The sequence below is a fragment of the Thalassophryne amazonica genome, chromosome 4, assembly GCF_902500255.1.
Source record: "Thalassophryne amazonica chromosome 4, fThaAma1.1, whole genome shotgun sequence".
NCBI lineage: Eukaryota > Metazoa > Chordata > Actinopteri > Batrachoidiformes > Batrachoididae > Thalassophryne > Thalassophryne amazonica.
The window spans coordinates 37,595,315-37,608,810 of NC_047106.1; the positions used below are offsets into that span (position 1 = coordinate 37,595,315).

Below are 13,496 nucleotides of genomic sequence, written 5' to 3' on the forward strand. Positions count from 1 at the left end.
CTCGTGTATTGAATGTTCATGTCTCTACCATAAGCCGTCTCCAAAGTCGTTTCAGAGAATTTGGCAGTACATCCAACCAGCCTCACAACCGCAGACCACGTGTAACCACACCAGCCCAGGACCTCCACATCCAGCATGTTCACCTCCAAGATCGTCTGAGACCAGCCACTCGGACAGCTGCTGAAACAATCGGTTTGCATAACCAAAGAATTTCTGCACAAACTGTCAGAAACCGTCTCAGGGAAGCTCATCTGCATGCTTGTCGTCCTCATCGTGGTCTCGACCTGACTCCAGTTTGTCGTCGTAACCGACTTGACCGGGCAAATGCTCACATTCGCTGGCGTTTGGCACGTTGGAGAGGTGTTCTCTTCACGGATGATGCGAAGGAGATGTGTTGCACTGCATGAGGCAAATGGTGGTCACACCAGATACTGACTGGTATCCCCCCCCAATAAAACAAAACTGCACCTTTCAGAGTGGCCTTTTATTGTGGGCAGTCTAAGGCACACCTGTGCACTAATCATGGTGTCTAATCAGCATCTTGGTATGGCACACCTGTGAGGTGGGATGGATTATCTCAGCAAAGGAGAAGTGCTCACTATCACAGATTTCAACTGGTTTGTGAACAATATTTGAGGGAAATGGTGATATTGTGTATGTGGAAAAAGTTTTAGATCTTTGAGTTCATCTCATACAAAATGGGAGCAAAACCAAAAGTGTTGCGTTTATATTTTTGTTGAGTATAATTGTCTAGCATTCCAGCTAAAGGCAAAAAAATAAGGAAAATGGAAAAGTAAATTATTGTTGAAACTCGACCTAAAGTAGTATATGGTTCCTCTACTGGGAGGCCTCCGGCGCATGAAAGAATAATAAAATTGGCGATGAAAATTCAGAAGAGAATTTGGGAGATTGGGCGGAATGATATGGAGGTGTGTTGTGATGTGTGTAAAATAGGGGCGAGAAATAGGATTAGGACGGATATTACTAAGGCTAAGACACCTCCTAGTTTATTAGGGAATGCTCGTAGAATTGCGTAGGCGAATAGGAAGTATCATTCAGGCTTAATATGGGTGGGGGTAACTATGGGGTTAGCTGGGGTGAAGTTTTCTGGGTCTGTAAATAGATTTGGGTAGAATAGGCAGATGAAGGTTAGGAGAAGTAGAATTAAGAGGAAGCCTAGAATATCTTTGATGGAGTAGTATGGGTGAAATGGAATTTTATCGCGATTTGGGTTTAGGCCTAATGGGTTGGAGGAGCCGTTTTCATGGAGAAAAAGTAGGTGGTTGAGGACTAGAGCTAAGATGATAAATGGGAAGATAAAGTGTAGGGAAAAAAAGCGTGTTAGGGTGGGGGCGTCGACAGAGAAGCCACCTCAAAGTCATTCGACTAAGGATTGTCCTAAATATGGAATAGCGGAAAGTAAATTAGTGATTACGGTTGCGGCTCAGAAAGACATTTGGCCTCATGGAAGGACGTAGCCTATAAAGGCTGTTAGTATTGTTATTAGGAAGATAATTACTCCAATGTTTCAGGTTTCTTTATTAAGATAGGAAGCATAGTAGAGGCCTCGGGCAATGTGAAGATATATGCAAATGAAAAAGATAGAGGCTCCGTTGGCGTGGAGGTTGCGAAGAAATCAGCCGTAGTTAACATCGCGGGTTAAATGTGCAAGGGATGAGAAGGCTATAGTTGTGTCTGGAATATAATGTATTGCAATGAAGAGGCCAGTAATTATTTGTATAATTAGGCATAGTCCTAGAAGAGATCCAGTGTTTCATCAAATGGAAAGGTTGGATGGAGAGGGGAGATCTAAAATAGTTTTATTAATAACATTTAGGAGTGGATTACGCTTTCGGATTAGTGTCATTGTGTTCTAATAGTTAAATTATAACTGTGATTTTTCAGGTCATAGATCTAGGTTAAGTCCTAGTTAGAATAATGGTATATCTAACGATTTTAGTGGTAATTATAGTGGTTTTGGGAGTGGCGGTAGTGGCCTATAATCCTTCTCCTTATTTTGGGGCGTTGGGTTTAGTAGTTGTTGCTGGTATGGGTTGTGTATTATTAAGTGAGGTTGGGGAGTTTTTCTTATCTTTAATACTATTTTTAATTTATTTAGGGGGGATAATGGTTGTGTTTGTTTATACAACAGCGTTAGCTACTGATCCGTACCCTGAAGTATCATTAGGGGGGACACTGTATGGGGGAGTATTATATATAATTTTTGTAATTAGTATTTTAGGGGTTTTTTGACAATGATGGTTGGATGAAGTTTGGGTTTTGGGTATCAGTTGTGAATTAAGTAGTTTATTAGGTGATGTGGGGGTAGGGGAAATGTATGGGTTGTGTGGTAAAATATTAATAATTGGAGGATGGGTGTTATTTTTAACTTTATTTGTAGTGTTAGAGATGACTCGAGGATTATGTCGTGGTGCATATATAAAATAAGAGTGTTGGGGCACAGGCGAAAGGAGGCGGTGAATAAAGAGATTTGGTCTCCTATTTCTAGAATCACAATCTAGTGTTTTGTTAAACTATATTTACTGTGGTGGGGAATCTATAAAGGCAGAGTTAGTAGTACCCTGGGTATAAGGTTAACAGGCCTACTTTTAGGAGAGAGGACAAATGGAATTTCTTCGAAAGTGTGGTATGGGGAGGAGTGTTGTTTAATCACTCTACATTAGTAGATATAAGTTGGACGGTAAGGACTTTGCGTTTTGAGGAGAAGGCTTCTCAAATAATAAATAGGAGTAGAATGGTTGCGGTTAGTGAAATGGTAGATCCTATTGAGGAGACTAGGTTTCAAGAAGTGTAGGCGTCTGGGTAGTCTGAGTAGCGTCGTGGTATTCCAGCTAGACCTAGGAAATGTTGAGGAAAGAATGTGAGATTAACGTTGATAAATATGACGTAAAATTGGACTTTTGAGAGTGAGTTGTTTAGGGTGTAGCCTGTAAATAGGGGGAATCAGTGGGTAAACCCAGCTATAATTGCAAATACAGCGCCTATTGAAAGTACGTAATGAAAGTGGGCGACTACGTAGTATGTATCGTGGAGAACAATATCTAGTGACGAGTTTGCTAGAATAATGCCTGTGAGACCTCCGACAGTAAATAAGAAGATGAAGCCGAGTGCTCATAGAAGGGGGGGGTCTCATGAAATGGAACCTCCGTGGATGGTAGCTAATCAGCTGAAGACTTTAACGCCTGTTGGGATAGCAATTACTATTGTTGCGGAAGTAAAGTAGGCACGAGTGTCGACATCTATTCCTACGGTAAATATATGGTGGGCTCACACGATGAAGCCGAGAAAGCCAATAGCTACTATGGCTCACACTATGCCCATATATCCGAAGGGTTCTGTTTTGCCTGAATAAAATGTTACTACGTGGGAGATTATTCCAAATCCGGGTAGAATAAGAATATAAACTTCTGGATGGCCGAAAAATCAGAAGAGGTGTTGGTATAGAATAGGATCGCCGCCTCCAGCTGGATCGAAGAATGTTGTATTAAGGTTTCGGTCTGTGAGAAGTATTGTAATGCCAGCTGCTAGGACAGGTAATGATAGGAGCAGGAGTACGGCGGTTACTAGTGTTGATCAAATGAATAATGGTGTTTGATATTGTGTAGTAATTTGGGGTTTTATATTAATAATTGTAGTAATGAAGTTAATTGCGCCTAAGATGGAGGATACACCTGCAAGGTGAAGTGAGAAGATGGCGAGGTCTACGGAAGCACCTGCATGGGCTAGGTTTCCGGCAAGAGGGGGATAAACAGTTCAGCCAGTACCAGCACCACTTTCAACGATAGAGGAGGCTAGTAGTAGAAGAAATGATGGTGGGAGGAGTCAAAAGCTTATGTTGTTTATTCGTGGGAAGGCTATATCTGGGGCTCCAATTATTAATGGAATTAGTCAGTTACCGAAGCCCCCAATTATAATAGGCATTACTATAAAGAAGATTATAATAAAGGCATGGGCAGTAACAATAACGTTGTAGATTTGATCATTTCCGAGGAGTGAGCCGGGTTGGGTTAGTTCTGTTCGGATAAGTAGGCTGAGGGCTATGCCGACTATTGCTGCTCAGGCACCGAAAATTAAGTAAAGGGTGCCAATGTCTTTGTGATTAGTTGAGAATATTCAACGTGTAATTGACATGGGTGTTGTTTAGGGGTTGAAAGGTTAAGGCTTTCTCTTAGGGCTTTGAAGGCTCTTGGTCAAATGATCCTTAACCCCTGTTTTGAAGCTTAGAGGTGTTTTACATGTAGGATTGCAAATCCTAAGTAGTTAGTGTTTATTAACCTAGGTTTAAAGAAAAATTATTTCTAAAAGGGGGGTTAGTGGAAGTAATATTGTGGATAGTAAAATGGAGATAGGAAGAGAGGAGTTTAGGTTGGGTTGGTTTAGACGTCATGGTAAAGAAAAGGATATATTATTGGGGGGTCTGGTTAGTGTTAGGTTATATGATAGTCGGAGGTAGAAGAAGAGGCTAAGTAGGGAGGAAAGTGCAATTATGGTGGCTAGGAAAATTAGGTTATGATTGGCTAATTGTTGGAGAATAAGTCATTTTGGTAGGAAACCAGTTAATGGGGGTAGTCCACCTATGGTTAGAAGAATAATAATTATTGAGGTTATTATGATTGGAGCTTTAGTTCAGGATAGGGCTAGGCTATTGATGTTGTAGGTTTTATTTAGGTAAAATATAATAAATAGGGAATATGTTATTATAATGTAAATAGTTATAGTTATGAGTGTAATTATTGGGGAAATTTTGATGATAATAATGATTCAGCCTAAATGGGCGATGGAGGAGTAGGCTATGATTTTACGTAATTGTGTTTGGTTGAGGCCGCCTCAGCCACCCACTAATATGGATAGAAAGGCCAGGGTTATTAATAGGGTGTTATTAATTTGTGGGATTTGAAGGAGAAGAATTAGTGGGGCACGTTTTTGTCATGTAGAAAGGATTAACCCTGTAATTAGGCTTAAGCCTTGGAGGACTTCTGGGAGTCAAGCATGGAGGGGTGCTAGTCCTATTTTTAAGGAGAGAGCTAGAACTATAATAGAACTAAATAATGGGTGATTTATTTCGTTAATATATCATTGACCTGTTAGTCAGGCGTTTGATGTGCTAGAAAATAGTAATAGGGCAGAGGCAAGTGCTTGGACTAAGAAATATTTAATGGATGCTTCAGTTGCGCGAGGATGGTGTTGTTGAACTATAAGTGGGATAATGGCTAGTGTATTTAGTTCTAAACCCATTCAGGCAAGTAATCAGTGGGAGCTAGCAAAGGTAATAGTAGTACCTAGGCCTAAATTTAGTAGGAAAAGGGATAGGACTATAGGACTCATTAGTAAAAGAAGGAATGGCCAACATTTTTGGGGTATGGTGCTTCATAGATAATTGGCAAAGCTTCTGGGGAAAACCTGGTCTTGTTAGGAGAGACGGCAGCCATCCCACTTTGGATGGAGCAGCTCTCATTTCTAGAAATCTGGCCAATTTTCTTAAATCCTCCAAACCGTGACTATCCAGGGTTGGGACCAGGAAGCAGAGTTGTAGTCTTACACACCTCTCTGCAGCTTCTCTCCCCCTGCCATCCCCTCATTACCCCATCCCCGTAGAGACGGTGCCTGCTCCCAGACTACCAATAACCAGCAAAAATCTATTTAAGCATAAAAATTCAAAAAGAAAAAATAATATAGCACCTTCAACTGCACCACAGACTAAAACAGTTAAATGTGGTCTATTAAACATTAGGTCTCTCTCTTCTAAGTCCCTGTTGGTAAATGATATAATAATTGATCAACATATTGATTTATTCTGCCTAACAGAAACCTGGTTACAGCAGGATGAATATGTTAGTTTAAATGAGTCAACACCCCCGAGTCACACTAACTGTCAGAATGCTCGTAGCACGGGCCGGGGTGGAGGATTAGCAGCAATCTTCCATTCCAGCTTATTAATTAATCCAAAACCCAGACAGAGCTTTAATTCATTTGAAAGCTTGTCTCTTAGTCTTGTCCATCCAAATTGGAAGTCCCAAAAACCAGTTTTATTTGTTATTATCTATCGTCCACCTGGTCGTTACTGTGAGTTTCTCTGTGAATTTTCAGACCTTTTGTCTGACTTAGTGCTTAGCTCAGATAAGATAATTATAGTGGGCGATTTTAACATCCACACAGATGCTGAGAATGACAGCCTCAACACTGCATTTAATCTATTATTAGACTCTATTGGCTTTGCTCAAAAAGTAAATGAGTCCACCCACCACTTTAATCATATCTTAGATCTTGTTCTGACTTATGGTATGGAAATAGAAGACTTAACAGTATTCCCTGATAACTCCCTTCTGTCTGATCATTTCTTAATAACATTTACATTTACTCTGATGGACTACCCAGCAGTGGGGAATAAGTTTCATTACACTAGAAGTCTTTCAGAAAGCGCTGTAACTAGGTTTAAGGATATGATTCCTTCTTTATGTTCTCTAATGCCATATACCAACACAGTGCAGAGTAGCTACCTAAACTCTGTAAGGGAGATAGAGTATCTCGTCAATAGTTTTACATCCTCATTGAAGACAACTTTGGATGCTGTAGCTCCTCTGAAAAAGAGAGCTTTAAATCAGAAGTGTCTGACTCCGTGGTATAACTCACAAACTCGTAGCTTAAAGCAGATAACCCGTAAGTTGGAGAGGAAATGGCGTCTCACTAATTTAGAAGATCTTCACTTAGCCTGGAAAAAGAGTCTGTTGCTCTATAAAAAAGCCCTTCGTAAAGCTAGGACATCTTTCTACTCATCACTAATTGAAGAAAATAAGAACAACCCCAGGTTTCTTTTCAGCACTGTAGCCAGGCTGACAAAGAGTCAGAGCTCTATTGAGCTGAGTATTCCATTAACTTTAACTAGTAATGACTTCATGACTTTCTTTGCTAACAAAATTTTAACTATTAGAGAAAAAATTACTCATAACCATCCCAAAGACGTATCGTTATCTTTGGCTGCTTTCAGTGATGCCGGTATTTGGTTAGACTCTTTCTCTCCGATTGTTCTGTCTGAGTTATTCTCATTAGTTACTTCATCCAAACCATCAACATGTTTATTAGACCCCATTCCTACCAGGCTGCTCAAGGAAGCCCTACCATTATTTAATGCTTCGATCTTAAATATGATCAATCTATCTTTGTTAGTTGGCTATGTACCACAGGCTTTTAAGGTGGCAGTAATTAAACCATTACTTAAAAAGCCATCACTTGACCCAGCTATCTTAGCTAATTATAGGCCAATCTCCAACCTTCCTTTTCTCTCAAAAATTCTTGAAAGGGTAGTTGTAAAACAGCTAACTGATCATCTGCAGAGGAATGGTCTATTTGAAGAGTTTCAGTCAGGTTTTAGAATTCATCATAGTACAGAAACAGCATTAGTGAAGGTTACAAATGATCTTCTTATGGCCTCGGACAGTGGACTCATCTCTGTGCTTGTTCTGTTAGATCTCAGTGCTGCTTTTGATACTGTTGACCATAAAATTTTATTACAGAGATTAGAGCATGCCATAGGTATTAAAGGCACTGCGCTGCGGTGGTTTGAATCATATTTGTCTAATAGATTACAATTTGTTCATGTAAATGGGGAATCTTCTTCACAGACTAAAGTTAATTATGGAGTTCCACAAGGTTCTGTGCTAGGACCAATTTTATTCACTTTATACATGCTTCCCTTAGGCAGTATTATTAGACGGTATTGCTTAAATTTTCATTGTTACGCAGATGATACCCAGCTTTATCTATCCATGAAGCCAGAGGACACACACCAATTAGCTAAACTGCAGGATTGTCTTACAGACATAAAGACATGGATGACCTCTAATTTCCTGCTTTTAAACTCAGATAAAACTGAAGTTATTGTACTTGGCCCCACAAATCTTAGAAACATGGTGTCTAACCAGATCCTTACTCTGGATGGCATTACCCTGACCTCTAGTAATACTGTGAGAAATCTTGGAGTCATTTTTGATCAGGATATGTCATTCAAAGTGCATATTAAACAAATATGTAGGACTGCTTTTTTGCATTTACGCAATATCTCTAAAATCAGAAAGGTCTTGTCTCAGAGTGATGCTGAAAAACTAATTCATGCATTTATTTCCTCTAGGCTGGACTATTGTAATTCATTATTATCAGGTTGTCCTAAAAGTTCCCTAAAAAGCCTTCAGTTAATTCAAAATGCTGCAGCTAGAGTACTGACGGGGACTAGAAGGAGAGAGCATATCTCACCCATATTGGCCTCTCTTCATTGGCTTCCTGTTAATTCTAGAATAGAATTTAAAATTCTTCTTCTTACTTATAAGGTTTTGAATAATCAGGTCCCATCTTATCTTAGGGACCTCGTAGTACCATATTACCCCAATAGAGCGCTTCGCTCTCAGACTGCAGGCTTACTTGTAGTTCCTAGGGTTTGTAAGAGTAGAATGGGAGGCAGAGCCTTCAGCTTTCAGGCTCCTCTCCTGTGGAACCAGCTCCCAATTCAGATCAGGGAGACAGACACCCTCTCTACTTTTAAGATTAGGCTTAAAACTTTCCTTTTTGCTAAAGCTTATAGTTAGGGCTGGATCAGGTGACCCTGAACCATCCCTTAGTTATGCTGCTATAGACGTAGACTGCTGGGGGGTTCCCATGATGCACTGTTTCTTTTTCTTTTTGCTCTGTATGCACCACTCTGCATTTAATCATTAGTGATCGATCTCTGCTCCCCTCCACAGCATGTCTTTTTCCTGGTTCTCTCCCTCAGCCCCAACCAGTCCCAGCAGAAGACTGCCCCTCCCTGAGCCTGGTTCTGCTGGAGGTTTCTTCCTGTTAAAAGGGAGTTTTTCCTTCCCACTGTAGCCAAGTGCTTGCTCACAGGGGGTCGTTTTGACCGTTGGGGTTTTACATAATTATTGTATGGCCTTGCCTTACAATATAAAGCGCCTTGGGGCAACTGTTTGTTGTGATTTGGCGCTATATAAAAAAAAATTGATTGATTGATTGATTGATTGATTATGGGCCCAAAAGCTTAATTTAGGTTATTGTACTAGAAAGTGGTGTAGAGGGAGCACAGGGAGTTTTGATCTCCCAGGGATAGGTTCAAGACCTTTTTTTCTAGGAGCTAGAAAGATTAGTGCTTTCATGTTTCACCCTATCAAGGTGGTCCTTTTTCAGGCATAACTCCTTAATTGCTTCTGGAATTAGATATTCTTCTTATCGTTTTCATCGATATGCTTTATGTAAGCTACATTAGCGTGTAGAGCAAAGAATAGTTTAAGTAGAATTTTGGCTTTGGGGGCCAATAGTAGAGGTTTAAGTCTTCTTTCTTTGAATAGTTGTTTTCTCAGGTTGTGCAACTAGGGGGTGTTAGGGGTCCAAAGGGGTGGGGGAATTTATGTACTAATACAAGATATGAACAAGGTACATAAAAAAAATCTAGAAGATTTTGGGTAAAAATGGTTAAACTCGATAAATTAGGGTTATAGAATTAAGCCAGATTTTAGGTTATTGTGTAAAAATTGTATTAAAAATGAATAAAATGATGAATTGTTTAAAAATACCACGTTTGTGTGGAGGGTGTGGTGCAACTGTTTTTGATGGTTCAGGTATAGGTTATATAGAATAAAATAATTAAGGTATATATAAGGGGATATAATTAAGCCTAATTTTAGATTAAGCCAAAGAAATACTTAAAGAACTATAGAACGGGGGGGAATAATTGTGTGTTATATGTTTAGGGTATATAATTAAGGAAGTTACTACTTTGTTTGGTTAGTAAATTTATATATTTAGGTAGTTGATGTATTGTATTTGATCAAATTATAAGCCTAAGTTTATAGTATATTTATTTGAATTGTTGAATGGTTTTGTTTTGATTGATTTTTGGATAAGCCTAATTTTACTAGTTAGGGGGTTTGGGGGAACAAACGCAAAATACTCCGGGGGGGAAACGATGGAATGATTGATGAAAGAGAAAATATTATGTACTAGTACAGTATATGCAATCCCTTGTTTCAAAGTTTGAGTGAATGATCTGAATTTCCAAATGCAAGAAAAAATGTACCAGCTTGATTGTCATTGACGCTCTGCACTCTGAAATGCGGGGGAAAGGTTACCAAAAAAAAAAAACCCCAGGCACTTTAGAGAGAACGCTCGGCTGATGGGATCATGGGTAATCGCCATTAACACATTTCAATCGGAGCACATATTCACTGGGTGACGCGATGATCGGTGAGATGTTCCTGAGATGATTCTACACCCCAGGCACCGTAGAGAGAACGCCCGGCTGATGGGATCATGGGTAATAAGTGGGTAAAGTGCGCAGTGTGTGTTAAACGCATTCTGGGTTGGGGATACTTGTGAGAAATGTACCTGAGATTTCTCAGACAGGTATAAGATGATATGCTATTAAAATTATTTATAGATTTTGGAAATGCAATAATATTTATTTTTAGAATTTTGATTAAGGTATAATTAAGTAGGGTAATTTCACTGTTATTTGTGTTGAGAAATATGGTTGTGATATAAACTTGAAAGTTATGTCGAAAGAAATGGGTGTGTCATTAACAAGGAAATAATTCGTTGTATATGACTTTTTTGATGGGTTTCTTGGGTAATATCAATTAATGTTCGAGAAAAATGAGTGTCCTAATACATGCATAATATGTATTAGTACATTAACATGCTTAAAAGCGAGAGAAACTCGAGATCATTATAAGGCATAATGTTCTAGAGTTTAGGTTGGAGTGTGTTTTACTAAATAAAAGCCCCTGAAATTAGGGCAGGCTTAATGGAGAGGAGGAGAAGTGGGGTGATGTGGAGGAATAGAAGGTGTTCTCGTGAGTGGGTTGGGATAATAAGGGATTTGGGTGGGGATTGGCCTCGTTGGGTGATGAGAAATATTGATAAGGAGTAAGTGGCGGTGATGAGAACTCCAGCGCCTGTAAAGATTAGGGTTCATGGACATCATTTAAATAGTGATATAATAATAGTTAGTTCTGCTATAAGATTGAGAGTTGGGGGGAGGGCCAGGTTAAGAAGGCACGAAAGAAGTCACCATGTGGATATGAGTGGAAGAATAATTTGTAATCCTCGAGTTAATAATATAGTTCGGCTGTGGGTTTGTTCATAGTTTGTGTTAGCTAAGCAAAATAGTATGGAGGATGTAAAACCGTGGGCAATTATTAATTAATTATAATTAATTAAGTTCCTCCATTAATTTTGCTGCAGCTGTATTTGTGCTGAATTTGATGCTTGTATCACCATTTGAAGGATTGTTTCAGTTATCTGCTGCACTAATAAGCCAACAACAATAAGCCGAATTAAAGGAGAAATGCTGCTTTTAACAACCCGGACCTCATTTCTGGCATAAAATACGGCCGTTTACTCAACAATATAAGTTTGGTCTGATTAGAAGTCCATAGTTCAAACGACGTGTTCATTTCAAATCTGAAGCAAACATTTTTCTTCTTCTACTAAGGTGGATTAGAACTTTCTGTGGTACACAGCACCAACTACTGGACAGGAGGAACCTAGCAGTCAATGTGACTCACTGATTTGAAAATGCAGCTCTTTCAACCAGACGTGTGGTGCTGTGACATGTCAATCATCTGTGTCCAATTAGATTTCAGGGGAGTCCAGTGAAACCCCGGTCTCCGCTCTAGCTCCACCCATGCCAGGAAGTGTTTGACATTTGAACATTTCCTGTTTCACTGTGACTGATAAATTGGGACTTCCTGTTTAAGTGTGAGCTTTCTGTTGAGTTCCCATGAGATTCCATGGGATCTCATCTGTCAATCCAGCAAGTGTTTGAAATTTGAACATTTCCTGTTTTACTGTGGATTTGAAAATGGGCACTTCCTGTTTAGAACGCCCTGTACCATGAGTGAGGATTGCGCTGCTGCGTCACTCTTCGCTCATATTACTCATCAAACAAAAAACATCAGTCAGAGGGAAGGCAGCGTGATGTATCTTGGTTGGCTGCTTGAAAAAATAATTCAAGATGGCCGAATACCTATTAGCAGATTAGCTGAACTGTGCCCACCACTGATAATGCACCTGATTATAACATCACCACTCCTTTTCTCTCCAAACAAGTACAAATGTCATTCAATGGTCATAAATTTAAAAACAAAAACAAACAAAAAAATGTACTCGTATGATGCATGATGTATTTGACCAGGGATGGGGAAACGGAACAACATTGCTCTGACACCACCAGCCCTGAACTGTTTGACGACTTCCTGGTGTACAGCTCAGTGGTATCAGTGCTGATGTTTGTTGTACCCTTCATGGTGGTGATGGTCTGCTACAGACTCATGCTCTGAACGCTTCTAGAGTCAGGATGGAGTTCTGATGGGGACACCAACGGGGAGCAAGGAGGCCCCCTGGTTCACCGTTCCAAGCAGAAGTTAGTGAAGATGATCATTATCGTGCTGGCGGCGTTCATGCTGTGCTTCCTCCCATTCCACTTCACCAGGAGTCTTTACTACTCGTTCAGGTACCTCAGGCAGGTCAATCCATCACAGGTGAGAAAACATTTAGGCATTCTCATGTTAGGATGATTCAAAAAGAATCTGCAAATCTTATTGTTTCATGTGTCCAACAGATCAGCTGTGATTTGTTGAAAGCCTCCAGTGTGGCACACAAGCTGACCAGACCACTGGCCAGCGCCAACAGCTGTGTTGATCCCATCCTTTACTTCCTGGCTGGGCAGGGTGTCCGCATGAACCTCACCAAGAAAATAAAAATGTCATCTAAAATAAAAACTGTGACCAAAACTCTGACCCAGTGGCCTCACCCCATGTACCAAACATCAAGTGGTTTTCAACGCAACTGTAAATCTACACTGCTATGGTTTGAGGATAAAGTCCTCTTGGTTGTTACATCCACAGCACTGGGGGTTCATGTAGTACCAGCCTCCTCTGATACATGCACCGTAGGACTGGACTTTATTGCCTTTTATTTTGGAATTCACAACACCTGTGAGGAGTAGAATGTTTGTGTAATGATTTGAAACTGCTTGCAACAGTAGGCTGTCATATTGTTAAGAAAATACAAGTGTTTTGGCATGAAATTAATCATTCTCACTTTCACAAATATGTGTCCTGGCTGGAAGGTCAAGGAGCCAAATGTTTATGGCAGATACAAAAAGGGTATATGTAGAGTGGGCCCATCTGGGGTGTGCCTGAGCCCACTCTGGTATTTAGGTGGTAGGACATACCAGCGTAAACCTGAGCACTGTGCACAAAAGGGTTGAATTTACTGTGTTCATTAGGCGTAGGCATTTTGTAATCCGACCATCATCAGAGCAGCACCTGTTCGTTATTTAAAGGATTGCTTTTTAGTCACCTTGAAGGGAAAGGTGCGCATGTCAGACTTTTATTTGTTGACTTTTCATCTGCTTTTAACACAATTCAGCCGCACATTTTAGCCTCAAGACTTTTAGATCATTTTAATCTAAGTTGTAATCTTGTGGG

At 40.0% G+C, this 13,496-nt stretch overlaps 1 protein-coding gene and 1 pseudogene across 1 annotated transcript in view; one reads left to right on the plus strand and one right to left on the minus strand.

Annotated features, from left to right (window-relative positions):
- Positions 1–13,012, plus strand: part of LOC117508899 (P2Y purinoceptor 2-like) — a 41,583-nt gene extending 28,571 nt beyond the window's left edge. Inside the window, 2 exon segments of the mRNA XM_034168741.1 lie at positions 12,200–12,545; positions 12,626–13,012. Coding sequence (XP_034024632.1) covers positions 12,200–12,545; positions 12,626–13,012 — 733 coding nt within the window.
- Positions 4,231–5,370, minus strand: LOC117509658 (annotated as a pseudogene).
- Positions 13,013–13,496: the final 484 nt, after the last annotated feature.